The sequence below is a fragment of the Falco punctatus genome, assembly GCF_963210335.1.
Source record: "Falco punctatus genome assembly, chromosome: 11".
In the NCBI taxonomy this organism is placed as follows: domain Eukaryota; kingdom Metazoa; phylum Chordata; class Aves; order Falconiformes; family Falconidae; genus Falco; species Falco punctatus.
Window position 1 is genome coordinate 23,787,185 of NC_137591.1, and position 20,204 is coordinate 23,807,388.

Genomic DNA, 20,204 nt, shown 5'->3' on the forward strand with positions numbered 1-20,204 from the left:
GATTGCAGACCAAGATGTCCTGTTCAGAGAAACCCTGAAACATGACTGGGAAAGATCTCCTTACCCTCTGAGGAGAAAAAGTCATTATCAAGCCATATGGAAATGGAGGCAGGAGTAGGATGTCAGACTCGCATATCTCTTTCTATAGTGCGCATCAGTGCAACATCATACTCCCAGCTGGCCACCCAGATTACCTTCATCGGGAGCTCAGGGCCTTTGAGCACGCTGCATGCCTCCAGCTTTTCTGTGCAAACTCCCCAGCGCTACTAGCTGGGTCCGCTCTGAGCGGAGCGCTGTGATGGAAGCCCTGGTCTAGACAAGGCACTTGTAGCTGCCAGCATTTTTCTGTTCTGCCATCCATCCTGCTCAGAGAAAACCTCTTGCAAACTGTACTGTGATGGAGGTTTCCGAGCAAGAGGTGACATTTTTTTCAGTAGCCTCCCTGTCCCCTGCCCCTGAGCTGTGTTGAAGCTCAAGCAGTGGCAAAACGCTGCTTGGGGATGCCTGCGTTTTTGCTGCTTCACTGAACAGTCGGGATTTGTCCCCCTGCCTGCAAAAATGCAGAAACCTTTTGATTTTGTCATTTATCTCAATCCAGTTTTCCAATCATTCTGCTGGAAATGACGCTGCTGGAGGCACTAAAGGTGCAAGTCCAGACCAACATTCAAATGCTCACCAACCACTTGACTTTACAGGAGGTTAAACTACTGTGGGCAAAGCAGCAATAAAGTGGACAGATGAGCTCTGCCTCTGGGAGGGTTTGCTGTTTCTTGGCTATTTCTACCCCCATCTCAGCTCAGCAGGGGGAGGCAGGGGCAAATTAGCGCTATTCCTGCTCCTGCCTCCCACACCTTTTGCCTGCTGCTTCATAAAACCTCTTTCAGCTGGTGGCAAAAGAGGTCAGCAATGCATATGTAGCATGCCAGAGGAGCAGAGCAGCACTTGGAGCAGGCAGCAGCTCCACAGCGCAGATGCACAGTGGCACCGAGCTGCTCTCCGCACAGCGTGACCTTCCCTGCCGCTGCTCAGCCCTGAGCACCTGCACCCCTGCCAGGGCACCAGCCCTACCAGGATCAGCTTCTTGGTTTTGATGTCAAGCCTCAGCCCCTGCACCACATCACATTTGCATTTTCAGGCCTCAGATACTGCTAGGCTGAAACGCTGGATGTTGGGTAGGGAAGCGCCCGGAGCCTCTGGATGCATTTCCAGGGACACCTGCAACTTCAGGCAAAGCCGGGCACCCTGCTACTGCCCAGTGCAGCGATCCTCTGCTGTGGGGAAATGCATTAATAGAATAATTCTGCTGTATCATTAGAGGTCAACTTGGACTACAGCAGGTAATAAAAGATTCATAATAGCACATGAGAGGATGCACTAAATATCCAAACCGCAGTTTGAAATCATGCAAAGCTTGATTAGATTTAGGACTTGGTTAAAAATTTGCATTTCAGCTAGTGTCTCACAGAAAAGTTTGCAAGCACTGATACCACTTTTGTACCAGCAATTTATGCTGATTCCAGTAGAAATTACATCTTGTAGCAAGGAGTATCCTAACAGGCACAGGCGTGCTCATGCTCAGGCCAGTAACCAAAAATTAATCCCTTCCCTGATTCCGTTCAGGGCCAATACCAGCTGTTACTGAGAAGACATAAGAAACATTGCTGGAAGCACTTTCAAGATAACGCGTTCCCAGTGTTGCAACTTTCAAACCTTTGGTATTCAAAAACTGGGTAAATCTTAAGTTGTAGCCAATTTCCAACCCAGTAGTGGTAGTGGGACCCACAGTAGTCTGTACGTTTTTAAGATACTCCATTCAAACTTTGTTTAATCTTATTTGCTGTCTAAATATCAAATCTGCTTTAGGAATCCTGCTAAAATCCAGTCTCAAGGTGCTGTGGCAGCAAGTTCCCCAGTACATTTACATGTGAACAATCATTACTCACTACTAAAGGAGCTGTCAGAAATTCAATACAGGCATTCACGTGCCATATTTTCAGTTTGATTATAAAGGCATCATCCCTTCCCCATTTTACTCCATCTTATGACTCTAACAAGAACAAAAACAACACAGGCAAGTCTCCCCTAGCTGCCGAATTCCATCTGCTTTTCCATCCTTGCAACAGCCTTTGACAAAGAATTTAAATCAGATTCCTTTTTTCTGATGAGCTTAAAATTTGGCTGTGAAGTTTGGCCACATTCTCTGACTGGATTTGCTTTTTGGCCACATTTTTACCAGTACAGCACATCTAATCTCAGAACTGGTGACACTGCACTCAAACCAGCTGCTCCAGCTTTGATACAGAGGAGGCTAATATCATTATTGGAAGAATTTAGTGATGTTTGACATATCAAATGGCTTGGTCCTGCTTTTAATCTTTGTGGTCAGCCAGTCCCACCAGCCAAGCGATGGTCTCAGCAGACAGGCCAAAGTCTTGGTGCAGAGAATGGAAAACTTCCAACAGACCTGTATGTTAGGTTCAGGACACATCACCTGGGCAGCACAAGGTGCAGAGCAAGTGCATACAGCACACGGAGCTCTGCTCTCCACCAAGTGCACCACTGCCACTGGCATTATTGTGACATGAAGAGCTGTGCTCTCCACACATGGAAAGGAGGCTTCCTCTCCCAATTCAAGTCTAAAGCAAGAGAGCCCTCCCAAAACGTTCACCTTGCAGCATCTGCAAACAGCCAACCCAGACCTGCCCAGAGCCAGCCAAAGCCACTAAGCCTGGAGCACCTCCGAGGCAGAGGCCCACAACAGCTGTCGGGGACAGCAGGGCTGGTCCATCACGGGGCTTGGCTCGGTGCATACAGTGTCTTGCACTGTGCCATACAGTCAACCGTCTTGTAATTAGGCAGAAAACCCATTTCTTCCAACTGCAGTAAAACCCTGCCCCTCTCCTTTACAACAGGTCCTATGGAGCCTCGATACCTGACACACGTTCAGTTCAAGCAGAAAGAGAAAATTACTTATTTTTGTCTTCTTTTGTATCAGCTCAGCGACAATTTCCCTGCACCAGGAGGCTGCAGACAGACCAAGAACTGCTTTGGGGGCTGAAAACCCCCGAAGCCAAGTTTTCCCACCCCTTTGATCGTTCCTGGCTTTCCCACACAAATGGATTTTCCACGTATGTGGTACCCGCACCAACACAGCCGCAGAGATGCCAGAGAAGGAAAGAGTGAAGCAACACCCCTGCCTGCGCAGTGGGCAAAAGCCAGGAGGAACTAGAAGGCACCTTTTTTTCCTGTGCTGGTTTAGCTGGCCATAAGTGAAAGAAGTAAAACGTCCTTCTCAATGGTTCCTGCCAGTTATTTACATGACCTACCAAATTCCACCACCCAAACGGAGAACAAGTCAGTCTCTTACCCTACCGGGCACTCACTGCCCCATTCCAGCCGGTTACTTTCTGGCATTGCAAAATACCAAACCTTGTCAGCCGAATGCAATGGCACTGTTGCCTGCATAAACGCATTTAATGGCTCTTACCATGCAAAACACACAAACAAACGATAACAGAGCTCCTGAGTGTTCACAATACAGCGAGGGTCTGACTGCCCAGAGCTGGCACCTGGAATCGGTCAAATCCAGTAATCAGGTAGCTGCCAGGAGTAAGTGCAATTCCTACACGGGACCCCGCGGATCGTTGTTAGTTTCCGATACCGTTCTATAGCCTCAAGAAGTCTGAAGGGGAGAACTGTGTGCATCTCCCGTTTAAACGACAGCAGCCGGTGCAGGAGGGGCCCAGGCAGGCAGAGCAGAACATGGGGCCGGAGTTTTCGGCTCCTTCTGGGGCCCGGGAGGACCGGCCCGAGCCAGTGCAGCACCGCGGCACCACCGACACCCCCACCCCGTGCCGGCGGCGCCCGGCGTGCGGGCAGAGGCCGGACCGGGCGCGCCCAGCCGCTGCGCGGGGAGCCTCCGGCGAGGCAGGCGGGTCGCTGCCCTGTCCCCAGCCCCAGCGTCGCTGCGGCGGGGCGCTCGGCTCGGCCCGGCCGACCCCGGGCTCGGGCAGCAGGAGCACTGGCGGCCATCCCCGGCCGTGCGCTATCGGGCGGGAGCCGAAATAAAAAAGGAAAAAGGAGCGAGCGGGCACGGACCCGGCGCTGCCCGGCTGGGGCGGCTCCCGTCCCCGCCGGGGCTGCGGACGGGCGGCAGGGCAGCGGGGCCCTCCCGCGGGGCAGGCGGCGCCGGTGGGGGCGGCGGGGCGGGGAGCGCGGCGGCGGGGGGGTGGGGGGGGGCGGGCGCGGCGGCGGCGGCGCTAGGGCCGCGCGTCGCGCGGGCCCGGAGGTGGGGTAGCTGCCACCGCCCCGTTCGCCGGCAGTCGCGGGGAGGTCGCGCCGAAGTAAGGAGGTGCCGCCGCCCGAAGTTCAGCCGTGCCGCCGGAGACCCCCGCGCCGCAGCCTCGGCCGGGGTCGCGCTCCGCCCGCCGCTCGCCCCGCGCCCCATGCCGCGGCCGCCGGCGCCCCGCGCGGGGACGCCCCCGCCCTAGAGCTGCGGTGGCGGGCGGGGAGCCCCGGCGGGCAGCACCTGCGCGGCGCCCGCGGCGATGACCTGCGCGCACCGCCAGCCGCCCCGCCGAGCGCCGGAGGAGAGCGCCCGCCCGCCCGCCCGCCCCGCCGCGCGTCGCCCGCCGCCCGCGCGCCGCCAAACTTCGACGCCGCCAAGTGCCTAGGGCCAGCGGCGGCCCCGCGCCCGCCCCGCCGGGACCCCGCGCCCCGCCGGCAACTTTCCCGGGGGGAAGCGTCCCCCCCGCCCCGCCCCGCGGCTCCTCATGCCGCCGCCGAGGGAACCCCAGCGCGTCCCGGCGCCGCGGCGGCTCCGCGCCGCCCCGCGGTGAGGCGAGGGCGAGCCCGCGCCCGCGCGGTGAGTACCGCCCGCGCGCCCCGGGGCGGGATGGGGCCGGGGGTCCGCGCCGCGCGGCGGGGTCGGGCCGGGCGCGTGCCGGGGCGCGGGTGCGGGTCCGTCCCCCCCGCGGGGCCGCGGGCCCAGGGCGGATCGGCGCGGGCCGCGCGCCCCCTGCCGCCGGCGCGGAGCGGAGCGCGACGGGGCCGGGGCGGGGCGGGGCGGGGCGGTACCTGCGCGGCTGCCTCCTCCGCGGGAGCCGGAGCTCGGCCCGGGCCGCGACGGGCTCTGAAGGGGCGCGGCCGCGGCGCGAGGGCGGTGGGTGAGCTCCGAGGCGCGCGGAGCCCTGAGGGAGGGGCCGGCGCCCCCGGCTCCCGCGCGCTGCGCGGGTTTTCCCGCGCGGGGGCCGAGGAGGACCCCCGGTCCCGCTGGGCGGGAGGCGGGGGCGGCCCCGCGGGCCGAGGAGCGGCGGGCAGGGCGCCGGTGCTCGACCTGGAGACAGCTCCCTCCCTCGCATCGGAAGCCGCGGCGGCTCGCGCGCTGCCACACGCACACGCGGAGCCCCGGAGCAGCCCCGCACGGCGCCGGGCAGCGCGGCCCCGGCAGGAGCGGTGCCTTTGTGCGTGCGCGGGGCTGGCCTGTGCTGCATGCACTTTTATTGTTCTGCAATCAACTTTTGCTTATTCCGGATCTGGTGGGCCAGCAGCCAGCCTCGCTCCTGCGGAGATGTTAGCGGAGGCAGTGCGTGAAACAAGCGGCGGAGATGCTTTCAAAGAGGGAATAAATCCCCGTCTTGCCTGAGGACAATGCAGTTGAACAGGATCGGCTGTGGCCTGGGCAGCCCGTCGAAGGGAAGGAAACCACAGTAGAACTTTCCCTCGCTTGTTTCTTTGGTGTGTGGGGTTTTTGTTTGGGTTTGGCTTTTTGTTTGGAAAACAATAAAGGTTGATTTCTGGCATATTTTTTGGAGCTTTAAAGGATGTTTACCAGAGAGTTTCCAGCAGTTAGTGGCAATATTCTCTTGGAGTCACGGACTTTGCCATCAACCCTCGGCCCTGTGACACTGATAAGAAGTGGCACCAACTTTCTAGCTACGTATGTAAAATCTGGCAATAGCACAGAACAAACTCAGGGTCCGGTAGGCGTTCAGTTTTGTTCAGTTTCAAGGTTAAGAGCTTACCCTTAGCAAGTCATTAGCTCACTCCAGGACCTGAGAGCTTGGTAGCCTGGATACACTGCCCGAGGAGCACCCTCGTTAGGGGTGAGAAATAATGACCAAAAAAACCTGCAACTGCCCCAGATGCCAACTTAAATTCTGAGAGGGAAAGACTTGCAGAACAGGTTGATGCTAGTTACAGAGATACTGAAGGCAATAAGCCACGATTATAAAGATTCTAGAGGATAAACTTACAGCAGTTACATACGAATGCTCTAAAATTTAAATACCTGAAGTGCTTTTACTCTATATGCTGGTGGCTAATGATACCCAGCAAAGTAATGGCAGCGGTAGTGTGAGGTGGCACTCAGCAAAGAATGATTTGCAAAAAAACCAGAAATATAGTAACTATAGTGCTGAATTACAGTTTTTTGGTAGCAGAACACTGTATTTTATTTTCTTCAGCCAATAGGTATTGATATTTTTAATTCCTCCTGAGGCAAAGAAATCTTTTTCTGCTAAATAGTTAAATAAGCTGGATAGAAATAGAACCTAAACTTACTTTGGAGCAGCATGAGTCCAAAGGCACCACAGCAATTGTTTGGATATACTGTATTTCATAGAAGTAGTAGCAGAAAGTGCGTATTAAATTGTCAAATACAGGTTCCCTTCTTGTTTGCATAGATGAATAATTTTGCATTTATAAAAGGGGGTGGGTTGTGGGTTTTTTTAAAAAAATATCGGAGCGTTATACGTACCAGGTTGTAAGTCATCTACGTTTAGCAAGATATAAAACTCTTGGGTTTTATTAAATGTGGGTTTGCGAGTATGAGGATTAGTTCTGCTTTACAGAATACACTATTATTTTGTATGTTCTAAACTGCCTTTAAATAATACCTGGAAGGGACACAAAGGATCTTTCTAGCTGGGTTTGATCAGACACATTCATCAGCTGAAGCTGTTAGGGATGCAAACTTAAAACATGTTCCCTTTGGAAGAAACTGTTCAGCAGATGCCGGTGTTGGGAGGTGACAGCCAGCACTCCTTGCCATACTTCATGATTTTAGCCGGTTCTCCTCAGGCTGCCGTGCATTACAACAGCTGGTTTGGGCTCTCATTCTTACTTGTGTGCGGTGGTGGTGTACGCTTTACCAAACGCATGGTCTGGTGAGAGAAGCGATCACTTTTTATTTTATTACCTTCTGTGTACCTGCTGTTTGCCAAAGAGAGAGGCTGGGAGCCTGCCCGTACGGTTTGCACAGCGACTCCCGGCAGGGAGCTCGTGCCGGGCATCCAGCTGACGTGGTTTGTGCAGGGGAATTATTTGGGAAAGGGGGTGGATTTTCACAGTGATGGAAGGAGGCAGAGGAGGAGTGTTTGCTAACAACCCCTGACGAGATCTGAAGTTCTCCACCAGCACCGATTCTGCTGAGATGCATTTTAGCTCATTTGTGAAGGGGGTATCTGCTTAGGCTGCAGACTTAAAATGCTGCGTGAGGTATGACTTACCCACCCGGAGAGGGATGCGTGAGCTCAGAGCCACCTTCACAGCTGAATGTAGGCTGGGGTTCAGCTGAGCTGTGTGCCCTTCTTCTCAGATGGCTGTAACATACTCACTGTGGCCTGAACACCCAGCACTTTGCAGACGGAGCAGTGCTCTGGGGGAAGGCAGAGACAGCTGAAGTGGCCTTCGCTACCGTTGTCTGCCGGTGTTTTCCATATTGCAGGGGCTATGGCACATGGGAACGAACATTCAAGGCCCAAAACGTCCTGCAGTTCGTATCACTGTTGCCCACAAAGGAGATGTCCAGGAGGCTTTGCATACATTAGCTAATGTCCTTCCAGTAGTTGGCCGTTCCCTCATCCTCAGCCATCAGGGATGCTGCTCCTTCTTTGCCACCCTCATGGGCCCCCAGCACCCAGGGTGTGCAACTAGCAGAGCACCACGGTGTGCAGGGGATCAGGGCACCAGACATTAGTTACTCCTGATTTGTTAAATTGCTTTTTTAAGTCAAATACACAGGCGTTACTGGGGACAAAAAACCCCATGGCTCTGTGTTGCCCACAGCTAGAGGCATAGCGCTACACAACTGGTACAGCTGTAAACTTCAGAAATGCTATTCTGAATGGTTTTTGACAGAGTAATTCAAATGGATATGTCCTTAGTTGTAGAGCACCAAAATGTGGAATGTATATAATGCGTGACTCTGCAGGAATAAATATAAGCAAGAGAAATCGTATAGCTCTGTCAGAAAAACCCCAGCAGAGCTCAGCACATGATCCTTAATGTGCTTTGGTCAATATCTTTCTCTGTATCAATGGAAGCTCATTAAAAGAAAATATTGCAGACTAACTGAGCCATGCCATATTAGTTCTTGCCAAAGCTTGACATTTTTAATACATTAATAATATGTCTGTAATGTAATGGAAAACTATTAATCAGAACTGGTTATATGCCAGAAATTTAAGCTATAATTGGCTGCTTCTTGTCAGGAATGTCTGCTGTACACTGCTACAGCTGCCTAATGCTCAGATGTCTTGCACTCCTCTGCACTTTTTCCTTGTCACTGCACTAAATTCGATCGATGTTATAGTCTATAATTCTGTGTAACGACCATCATTATGACTCGGGCTTACTTTAATGAGAATTCGTTATATGGGAAGTATTTTAGCACAGTGTGTTAAGGTAGTGGCGTGCTCCACGTTACTTCAGTTCTATCCAGTCCTGTTTATTAGTGGATCTGAGTCTTAGCCATTATAAGAGGTTATGGGTAGCTGAAGAGCTAGCAAGGAAAGTATTAAAGAAAAAAAAAATCTAATTTTGCCTAAATACACAGTCTTGCAGTCTAAGAATAATTAAACTCAGGAACTTCTTATTGCTACACAGAAACATGATATTTACCTACTGTTTATTCCAGCTATGACCAAGTCTTCTCCAGTACAGAGTATGTTTTGATTTGTCACAATATTAAAATAATTTGGCTCCTTTTTTAGCAGTTTCCCTTTTGTGTAATGACTGTTCGAAGCTATGGGGTTTTGGAGGTGTTTTTTCCCCCCTGCAAAATAGTAAAATACATTAGAAAGGACTAGAGGGAAAGAGTATGAGGTGTCTTTAGAATGATGTGGGAAGTGTTCCCTGAATTACTGAATTCCAAAATAATAAGTAAACATTCCCACTGAAAACCAAAACAACAAAAAAAGTAAAGTCACTACAAAAACAGTGGTACTACACAGTGCGCTTAAAAAGATATAGTTTTAATTCGGTCTGAAATATTTCTGCTTTTGTGTCAAATTCAGATTCGAAGCTTAAATCTATCTGAACTAATTGAGAATTGTTATTGCAGGAAAAATTATATATTCTCTGCATATTCTGATAAAATATATGAGTTGTATGGTAACACTTGATAAAATGAATATAATGGAAAATTGCATTTACGTCCATACGGCAATTATTGTAAATTACTTTGCTATGGAAACACAATTCAACCATCTGTTGGCATTTCGTAGTGTCTGTAGTTTAGTTCAGTTTAAGATGCAGCATTATTTAAATATAGGGAGGCCGTTTGCAAATAGCTTTGAAGATAAGTTTTGGAAACGCGTATTAACGAAGTGACGTGCTGAGGAGCTCACCGGGTCACATCCCGCTGCCCATGGGTTTGGGGTATAGGAGGGTTCGTGACACTGGGCATAATTTAAAACCGGGAACAAGCAAAGTGGGCTGCAGTAAGCGGTGTCTTAAGGTTGTTTCTTGACATCTGTCTGACGGGTCTGCTTAGGTTTTAGCATTCAGACAAAAAGAGCATGGAGGTGCTGCGGCAGCTGCCTGAAATCCTCCTCCTGCAGAGAGCCCAGCGCCCAGGCTCCCCGTCCTCAGCTGGCACAGGCTGACACCAGGCGCAGGCTGAGAGAAATGAGTTGGAGTTCCCAGCCCTTGTTTTCCTTGCCCATGTTTAGGGTAGTTTGCAGTTTCTCTCATACAGAATTTGTATTTTTTCCTGCATTTTTCAGCAAGTGTATATTTTACATCATTGTAATAAGGTTATAGAATTTTATACGTGTAATAATATGACTGAGGTGATACAAACTGATGGAATTTCTAGTTGCTTTCTGAAGAGAGGATATATCTGCTGAAATAAATGTGAGTACACAGGTACCCCCACCCGCAAACCTAGGAGATTAAGACTAACATAACAGAGGGGGAAAGCTTCCTTATTGTAAGCTACAAATGAACCATTATCTTTATCAGTAACGTAACACAAGTGTGGTCAGTAAATCACAGTTCAAAGGGAAAAAAAGGAACAAAGCTCTTCCAATGCTGATGAGAAATTTCAAGGAAACAGAAGTGTGCCTGCAGTTACTTTGTTACTCTTCCAAAATAAAAACAAAACAAAACCAACCCACTAAGAAACCTGTAAGGCTTTTGGAGCTCACTGCGGTGCTCTGGCCAAGAGACCGTCTGCACCTGGTAGCCCTGATACCCATCTCTGTGTCACTTTAATAAAAGAGCCTTCATGCTGCTGTTCTGCAGCACTGGGCTGCCTGCTCCCCTGCCTGCCTGCCTGCACAATCTGGGCAATGGTTGAGTTCTGTAGTTTACTCTCAGGATTTGCTAGGATGAAAATATAGTTTTAGAAGCCAGAAACCTGTAACTCACTTGGAACGTTATAAATATGTCTTTGTTGCAGAAGAGTTAAATCCTTCATGTCAAAATACTTTTCACTGTGAATGGTTTTGGTAGTTTGTTCATTCTAGCACAGCACCCATGGTAAAGGTTATCCATATTAGACCAATTTTCTTTGTATTGCATCAAACCTCCAAAATGTCAACATATCATATATTTGTAATGCATTGATTCTTGGACAATAACTCTAACTCTTATTGTTTCTAAAAGGTGCCAGAAGAAAAGAATGATTGATGGGAAACAGACACCGGCCTGTAGACACTCATCCTTTTGCTTCAGATACTGATTTATCAGTGCGTCTGGGCATCCCCTGCGAGCCCTGAACACGGAGGATCACTCAGGGTTATCGACAGTGTAGCTGAAGACCTGCAACTTCACAAATTATTATCTGCTATTGGACGTCTTTACAAGAAGCCCTGACAGATAAGTTATAAGACAAAGGACAAGTGCCGCGTTGCTGTGAAAGGCTGTCATCGGGGTTTGGGTGGCTTCTACCAAAGTCTTCAACTTAGTGAAACAAACACTCTATCCTAATGCTTCACGTTTGAGTTGGAACCTATTTTATAAAATATATACATGTATATGTACATATATGTATAATCTGTAGACTGCCCGTACACCAGTACTGAGCATCCCTACGAAGGTGACATAAAAGGATTTAGAAATGTATTTGTCAAGATTCCTGTCACTTCACGCCCTCTGGGTTACTGTATCCTCCGTGATGCAGCACTACCCTTCTGTGTGGGGACACTATGACGTGTGTAAGACTCAGATTTACACAGAAGAAGGAAAAATATGGGATTACATGGCCTGCCAGCCGGAAGCCAGAGACATGATCAAATACGTAAAAGTGACTCTGGATCCCCCAGACATAACATGTGGAGATCCTCCCGAGACTTTCTGTGCAATGGTAAGGCAAGCTTTCATTTTGCATAATTAGTCAGTAAATATATGTGATCAATGGCTTCAAAATGGAAGCCCTAGAGTGCACATGTAATTAGCCAAGAAAATCTGCATCATACTCCAAATGTGAGAGGTTCTGCTGAACCAAACGCTGAATGATACATTAATCTGAGCAATGAGATGTGCTGCTTATGGGGACCTGACTTGACTTGGTCTGAATTCGTTGTCTCTCTAGGTCATATTTTAATTACTTAAAAGAAAGCAGCATAAAACTCCCAGTGCTAACCCGTGACTGGGGTGCGTTTGCCTGGATCGCAAAAGGCTTGAGTGAATTGGTTCCAATACGATCGCCTGCAAGCATCGTAGCATGGTACAATTCAGCATAATTTCCAAACATGAGACTGTTGTTAGAAACTCAAACTGCAGAAGCTTAAAAAGTGGGAGCTGGGCTGCTGGAGTGTTTCCAGCAAGCCCACACAGCTGTGGGCAGCATTGCCGGAGCCTTGCTACCACGTGCAGCAGGCGCATACCAGCAGGTCCGTATCTGCATGTATGGATAGTGCAGCAGGAAATACCTTGGGGTGGGGGCCAGCTCTGCCAGCTACAGCTTTCTTCTTTCACTGAAACTGTAAGCATTTAAGCCAACTCAAAGAGACCAAAATCCAGCTCCCTACTTTAGATGCTCTTAAAATTAGAGGCTAGTTTGGGAAATATTTGGCTTGGTAAATGATTGTACAGGTATGAGAAACCAGGCAGACGCTAAGACATCAACCTCTTACAGCTGTGCTGCTCCCAAGTGTTTGATTGGTCATGCTGTAAGAGGTCATTAGAGTTAAAAGGAAATTTTCAGCTTGTAGGTAACTTGTTTCTCCTCACAAACATGGAGGATTAGTATTCTTTGCCACTGAATATCTGTTAAATATGGAGTGGAAAACAGTGTATTCCTAGACTAGAAAATGTGACTTTGAGATGCAAAACATATGTGCTTACATCTGTTAAAAAAGCACTGGAAACACGTATCACATTACCTACATAATTTAGATTTGAAAAACCAATGAGTTCTGGTAAGTGAGGTTAACATAACTGAGAGAAGTCTACAAGATTATTTATTTGCCTGTGTAGGAATCATCAGTGCTGTGTGACAGCACCCCCACAGGAAGGAAATATGCTTTTAAATGCCTTATGGTATCGTTTTCAACCACTGCTATTCTGTAAGGAGTTCGGGTCCAACCACACATACATTTAGGGCATTATGTGCACGCACACAGCTGCTTCCCACGTACATTATGGTAATAGCCACGTGATAAATTGCGAAGCTACGTGAATAAATTACATTCACTGTGAACCTTTGACTGCACCACTTGCTCTCTGCCCACTAATCCATCTCTGCTGACATGGCTTTGACACTAAACCTCCAAGCAGCTTCAAGCAGCCAGTGTTTAAAAACAAATAAAAACATCATGCCCCACGTAATATGATATTTTTTCTTTGTCTTGAAATGTATTTTCTCTCTCAGAATAGCAATAGCTGTAAATTTAGCCCTCAATCAATGACGTTTAGTAACTCATAATGTAACAAGTAAGAAAAGTTGGTCTTTTAATGCAAAAGAAACTGCACAGCAAAACTTGTTTCTTCCTTTTTTGTGCACACAAATGTTGCAGCAATTCCTGTCTTAAGTGACTGAGTTTCTGAAGGCCTTTGTTATCAGTCTACTCTCTAGTTAAAATAATGACTTTAAACAAAATACAAGCAACATTTTGATTAAATCTCAGTATTAAAACTGGTGCCAGAATTCCTCCCGAAAATGTTTGACCTTGCAAGGTCCTTGATGCTGTGATAGGGGATGAAAGTTTGCTTGGGAATGACCTGAGGTGACAGCTGTAGCTCACTTGCTGCTTAAGCCCTTGAGATGCAGAAAGCCACCAGAATTCTGACAGGAGAAGCAGAGAAAGAGGAAGAACTGGGGAGAAGGAGAGAGTGCGTGCACAACAAGGGTGTGTATTTAGTGGTGTAAGTGTAGAGTGGCTGTCTCCTACATGATAAACTGTTGTATTTGCTTTCAGTATAGATGTATATTGCACATACACACTGTATTCAGATACACATTGGTAACAGCTTGACTTACTTGAAACGTAAGGAAAATGACAGAAATGTTTGATGTTTGTGAGGTAGTGCACAGCAAGCAGCAAAGCATCTCATGCTCAAAATTGCTTCATGTCTATCTGTACTGTAGCTACATGTACAAATTACACATTTTCTTCAAAATGAGGTTTTAGATATTTGTAGGGCTGACCCTTTGGCATTTCCCAATGGGAAGATCTTTTATTTTTGTGTTCATTTTTAGTTTTAGAAAATGAGTTAAGGAGATAGCACTGACATACTTGGAGAAGGTGGGCAGGGGAAGAGTGCATTCCTGTTAGGCATGTTCCTGTGCTAAAAAATCCCGTATTTGAAATGACAGAGATTCAAAGGTTTCTTTTCAGCATGGTGAAGTGCTGAACAGACTTACATAAATGCTTGGGTTTATTGTTGTCAGAATTGGGTTTTTGTGTGCTAAACCTGCATACCACTGTTTTGTTATTGAAATCAGGTTAACACTGCTGAGGAGGAGGTCAGGGTCCTTTCAGATATCCTAACAATAAGCAAGGGTACCAAACAGCCGAGCCAGCTTCTGCAGAAAGAGGAGGAGGTTGAAGCAGCCTCCTGTTTTGTTTCCGTATCAGTTCTCTGTGATCAGGCTTAGCAATTTTCTGTTCACCACGGCCTATACAGACTAAGGTACTAGCTGTTGAGTCTGTGTCAGCTATCAGTGTAGTATAGATTACATCCCCGAAACACAGCCAGCCCAAGAGGTTCACCCAAGTCCTGCTGGGATCTTATGGTAAAATCTAAGGCCGTCTGTGAGAGGGAGATGATAATAGTGTGCAATAACACAGAATGCAATTGTGCATTACAATGCATGCAAACGTACAGTACAGAGGAGTTGGGCAGTTAATGGTAAAATTTGCCATGTCCTTATTTCTGCATATTCCCTGTGGAACTAAATGTTCTTGGAGTCCATTATGAATTTTCACTCGATGAGCTTGTTTAGTTGACAGACTCAGTAACAATGTTTTGCACATGCAGATTTGTTGCAAAACGAAACACCCCTCTTGTTGGTAGCTAAACCCAGCACGTGGATGCTCGCCACTCCTAAGTACCTTTGCGCCATCCCTCCAGGACAACATCTGTCAACATTACAGGCAAGACGCAGCAGGAAAACTCTCCCACAAATGCTTTTATGGAGTCTTTCCTGAGAATAACGTTATAGTTTCTGGTGACATTCAGTATTGACAACTCGTGATATTATTCTGAAGCCTCAAACCTCTGGAGTCCTGTGATTATGTGAGATTCTCAGCTTTCATTTAAAACATCCCCTTTATTTTCTTTAGTCCTTCTGGTTGCAGAGAAAAGTTTGAAAATGAAACTGAGAAGCTCAAAAAGCAGAAGGCAAGTAAATAGCCCTCCAAATTATTATTTGTTTAAAATCGCATAGTTTTTAAAGTCACTCAGGAATTTTAGGGCTTGGGAAATAATTTTACTTGAGAGGAGAGATGCATGAAAGAAACATAAACAAATGAATGGCTTAGAATAGTGAATGCTCACAATTTCTGGCCATGGAGTTGCTAGTGTCTGTAAGGAGGATGTGATAGCATCCTTCCCCGACAGGTATGCTCCTCCTGCCTGCACGATAACCAGCCCCCTGTGGAGTGGGTTGACTGGTCACCCCTAGCTTCCCTGTACGTTTTAAAGCAATCTTTAACTGCTCAGAGTGAGCACACATGCTGGCAGGTGATGCACGTCTGCTTTCTGTGGCATTCCTTCAAGGAAATCTCACTGTCAGTCACAGAGTTGAACTGGATGGTCATGGCATTTGAGCCAGCGTGACTGTTCCTGTGGATCTGTAATTCATGAACTTTGAACATTTGGCGTTGGGTAAGAGTGTGTCTGGCACCATGCACTTACAGTTAGCTGGCCTGGGAGGAGAGGGAAGGGGAAGTAGAAGAGAGAAGAAGCTACTTCACGTTTTCAGAACTGCAGGATTCACTTTGCAGAGATACTATATGCAAATTTTTAAGTACCTGGGGGTGCTAGTTCTTGTGGCCTGCAGCATTTCAGTCTATAAAATAAAACCGCTTTAAATCCCTGGAAGTAACTAACAGTTGAGGAAATCTTCTGCTTCCCTTTGTGTAAGTGCTTGTTGAGAGGTCACAAAACTCTGTCCAGTTATAAAAAGAAACATATCTGACTTTTCATGACCATCACCATCTTTTGCCCTATAAGAACAGCGCATAGCTAGCTTCTGACTTCTTGATTTCTAAAACACGTGTCAGCTGTGCCCTCGGTACAAGCTTCAGGAGCCCCCGCGATGCCGCTCATGGCTCAGGGGTCCCATTCCCCCAAAGTCGCAGCTGCCCATCACATGGGTTGGCCCCTGTGCTGAAATCCACCTGTAGCCTGGGGTTTGCAATCAAACCTCAGCCGGGATTAGTGTGGCAATTCATCACAACTTTAACCAGGAGACTCCTAGTGGCTATTACTGTAGTTTGCAAACTGGAGACAAACGCATTACCAACCTATGTTTGCAGCTGAAACAGCAACATAAAAATACAATTTTCTGCTTATGTTTAGACCTAGCTATCACAACACCATCCCACATCCCAAAAATGGCTAAAAAATGACAAATTCATCGGCAGCTATCATTGCCTGCAGCTAATTTTCTTCACAGGTTAAACAGAAGCTTGAAGAGAAGCCTACAGACGGGAGTCCTGTACATTTGTACAATTTATAGAGCAGAAGTGCTGATGATGGTAGAAATTTGAGCCCTTGAGTGCTACTCTGTATTTCATAGCCAATCAAAACTAAATTAAGAAACAAAGATTATTAAAAAGTCTTCTGTGCGTGTAATTCTGGCATAATATTATGAGGTGGGCATTAAATTTTTCCCTCTGAGACTTTCAGCATCATTAATACAGCATTCCTTTAATTACAAGTAGGCTCATACTCCTTAAAAAAGGGAAAATACTCCACAGTGTAGTTAGTAATACCATTATTGTGTTTACTGAAATAATTAAATGAACCGATAATTCTTCTGAGTAACATAGAAGTAAAAATTTGAAATAAAAATGTATTTTTGGAAGCATTTTGGCATGCATACGTGCATTCTCGGGTACGACAATTGTAAACAGTGTTGAACGATACCGTTAAGAGATGCTGGTAAGAAAAAAACTTTTCTTTTATGGGCTGAATAAGGACATCAGTCCTTCATTTTTGGTCCGCATGGGGTAGAACAAGAACAGGAGCTGAGGCTATTGTTACTGGCCTGTTTAATGGGGATTTTCTTAGTTGTGTATTTTAAAAGTACATACAGCTCAAAGTTATTGCAGACCTCATTTACAATACCTGCATTCACCTATTTTGAACTCTTTTGAGCACGTTTAATTAATACGGGTCTTGCTTTGTCATTGTTGGAAAGAACCTTATCCTTCAGGGAGCGGAGTTTTTATTTTGGTGTTTCCTCTTATGTTAGTGGATGTTTCATTTCATTGTAGTACCGCAAGACCTATCTGGTGAGCTGCAGCCCCCGCTCCCCTTCTTCTCTCCCCTGTGTAGGGCAGGACACCTCCACCACCCTACCGATATGGCTGTTCCCATCAAAGCACTACTTTGGCCCTTGTGCCGGCCTTAGACCAGAGCAGCTGGCAGGACTAGAGAAAAGCCAGAAGCACACACCATGCCCTTTTCTCCTGCTGTCCCCGCCGTGGAGGTGACAGCCTACCTGTGCCTTTGGTCACAGCCTGCCCACAAACACTTTAAAGGTACCTTGTTCCTCAGAACACTTGGGAAAGGAGTTCTTTTTTTCATAAAAAAGGAGAAAATGGATATACTTAATGACAGCAGGAGTACATTAAAAAAAAAAAGTGGCTTGGTAAAAAAAAAAAAAAAAAATCTCTGTTTTCTTCCAACTGGAAGCAATCTGAAAGCTAATAATTTCTCATAAATTGAAACTGAGGATTGCCAGGAAAACAGATTTGCATTTTATTCATTATCACACATCAAGATTCCCCAGTAAATCATCAATAAAACTCTGTCCAGTTGCTTACTTTTTCCTCCTCAGTTACACTTTGGGTGCTGGAATATTTTCAAACATTAAACAAAGCAAAAGCACACCCACAAAGTATTTAAGTTGTTAAAAATGTCTGGGGGTAAAACAGGGTTCCTAAATAAAGTCAAGGGCTTCTGCTTATTTTCAGTTGCAGAGTTTTAAGGCACATATCACTACTATGTATAAAAATGCATCCTTCTAACAAGATGTATGTTTTCTAAATATACTTCATAGAAACTGCTTAACAACTGCTTTTAACACTTCCTTTATTCCATTTGGTACTTGCTCTCCTATTTTGTTTCTCCCCCTTGAAGTTAGCTGGAAATACTAGACGTTTGTAGCTAACACAATAATCAATTTATTGTAATAATAATTGATCTGAGAAAGCAAGAGATTGCTGGGGGCAATTGTGGCTCCGAGGGTGAAGTTCTCACAAATACCTGACCTGGTGTCCCCCCCGCTGCCTTTGCCCCCCCCCAGGTGCCTTCCCCCACTGGCCGGGGCTGGTACCTGGGGAGAGCTGCCCAAGTACTCTGCCAGAACTTGGCCTTCTGGTCTTGTTTGGGTGTGGAAACAGCAACAGCAATTTTATAGAGAAATGAACAGCTTTCACTGCAAAATGGATACCCTGACATCCACAGGGGAATCCGAATGGCTTGCCATCAGTGTGGCTGGACCAGAAATGTCCCCTCAGCGGCACCTTTAGTGCCATCTTCTGCAATAAAACAATACTACTTTATAAAAAATATATAAAAAAAATCTTTACTAGCAAGGTATTGTAATTTGAACCTCTCTGGTGAGGCAGAGGTGATCTCAAGCCTGTGGCTCACTGCAGGGAGACCCTCCTAACAGGATTTGCTGGGGCGCAGGGAGACAATGCAGTAAAGCAGCATCCTGACGGCGCTCCTCATCCAGGGTAGGACAGTGCATTCCTCCCCACCCTCAGGCTGAGGACAGGTGACAGCAGGTAGCCACACTCTTTATCTGCTAGAAACCCTGAACTGAGATTTTTTTCCAGGGTGGGTAAATTCACCTTTCTGCAGAGCAACCTTTGTTTTCTGACCTGCCGGTGTCACACAGTCAGCCTGGAGGAGCAGTGGAGCAGCTGGTTTGCTTACGCACGTTTTGGTCACGGGCGTGATGCCCCATGGTCCCAAGTGAGCTGTGCAGCATTAGGCTTTCCAGGCTGCTGTCTCATTTTGAGGACAGTGTACAAGGAGTGTGATATTGTATTTCCTCCCGCTGTGATGGACGGAAAAGTCTCAGAGGGCAAATTTTGGATTTACTTGACAGAGCTAGTTTTATGCTGTTCAGGTTTGTCCAAATTATTTGGACCAACATATTTTTCCTCCTTCATTTAGTACCTGTATGTCTCTCAACTCCAGAGTTTCATGTGTCTTTCTTGCAGGGTTTGTACTTCGTGACAGCTAAGAATCACTGGAAAGCAAATGCAGTTCCTGAGGCACTTCCATATATTAAAATTTCCATTTGTAAGCATCTTAGTTGAAACTAAGCCAAGTGAACTTGGCCAAGAGTTCTGCAAACCCTGTGTACATCAGGATAACTGTTCTGGTTAGCAGGCTCCCCTGGAGTCCTTTGAGAAGGCAGAAGTCAATAAGTTGACTCCCAAATAATGACTTTAACATTCAGACATTTATGTTACTTATAAAGCAGCCAGCCCTATATACAGCCTGAGTTGTCCCATGCAGACCTTTAAGCCCACAGTGTTCTGTCAGAGCATTCAGGAAAAAAAATACATGTACATACTGATATGGTAATCAGGCTCCCTCATCCCTTCTGCTCTATGCTGTGGAGGAGAGAAGGAGAAATCCAGACAAGCATTGACAAAGTATGGAAATTACCCATCTCCTTACTCAAGGATGAAAATGAAAACCTGCCATTTGTTTTTATCCACAGGGTTTAGCAAGGGCTGAGTCTGTGGGAGCTGCTGAATTTAAGATGAGTACCACTGCTACTTTTTTAAAAAAAAAACCACAATACTGATACTGTATTGCCAAATCTGCAATTTCTGATGCATAAAAACCCCACCTATTTAAGAGTAGCTAAAACTAGGCAAGAGATCTGTTAAACCAAATATATCTTGACTTTTTTTCAAGGCCTATAAGTACTGGCTGGATCTGAAAACTCCAGATTAATCCCAGATATTATTAAGGTCATTGACTGACAAGATGCATGTCCCTAATCTCACTAGCTGAAAAGTAGGAAGTAGTTATGTACCTGATTTACTTGTACCAACAATGGCCGTTGGTACACATTTTAGGTATGGAAGTTTATGTTTTCACAGGTCACTTGCAGTGACACCATCTTGATCTACAAGTACAAGTATAGCTAGGGACATGAAAATCCTTGGCATTGAGCTGGCTTGGCAACGCTCGTAAGTGATTTCACATAGCTTTGATGTTTGCTGTATTCTGTTTTCTGTAAAATGGTTTTATTTCTTATCTTCTAGTTCTTT

General features: G+C 46.8%; 1 protein-coding gene across 5 annotated transcripts in view; it reads left to right on the top strand.

Annotated features, from left to right (window-relative positions):
- The first annotated feature begins 4,729 nt into the window (after window positions 1–4,729).
- NTNG1 (netrin G1) overlaps window positions 4,730–20,204 on the top strand; it is a 158,261-nt gene continuing 142,786 nt past the window's right edge. For 4 of the 5 annotated variants that reach the window (XM_080407212.1, XM_080407208.1, XM_080407210.1 and 1 more), the window contains exons 1-2: window positions 4,730–4,864; window positions 10,891–11,590. In XM_080407212.1, coding sequence (XP_080263338.1) covers window positions 11,345–11,590 — 246 coding nt within the window. In that variant the 5' untranslated portion in view covers window positions 4,730–4,864; window positions 10,891–11,344. Of the gene's footprint in view, window positions 4,865–5,600; window positions 5,737–10,890; window positions 11,591–20,204 lie in introns of those variants that run through there. The other variant, XM_080407209.1, reaches the window with a different exon arrangement.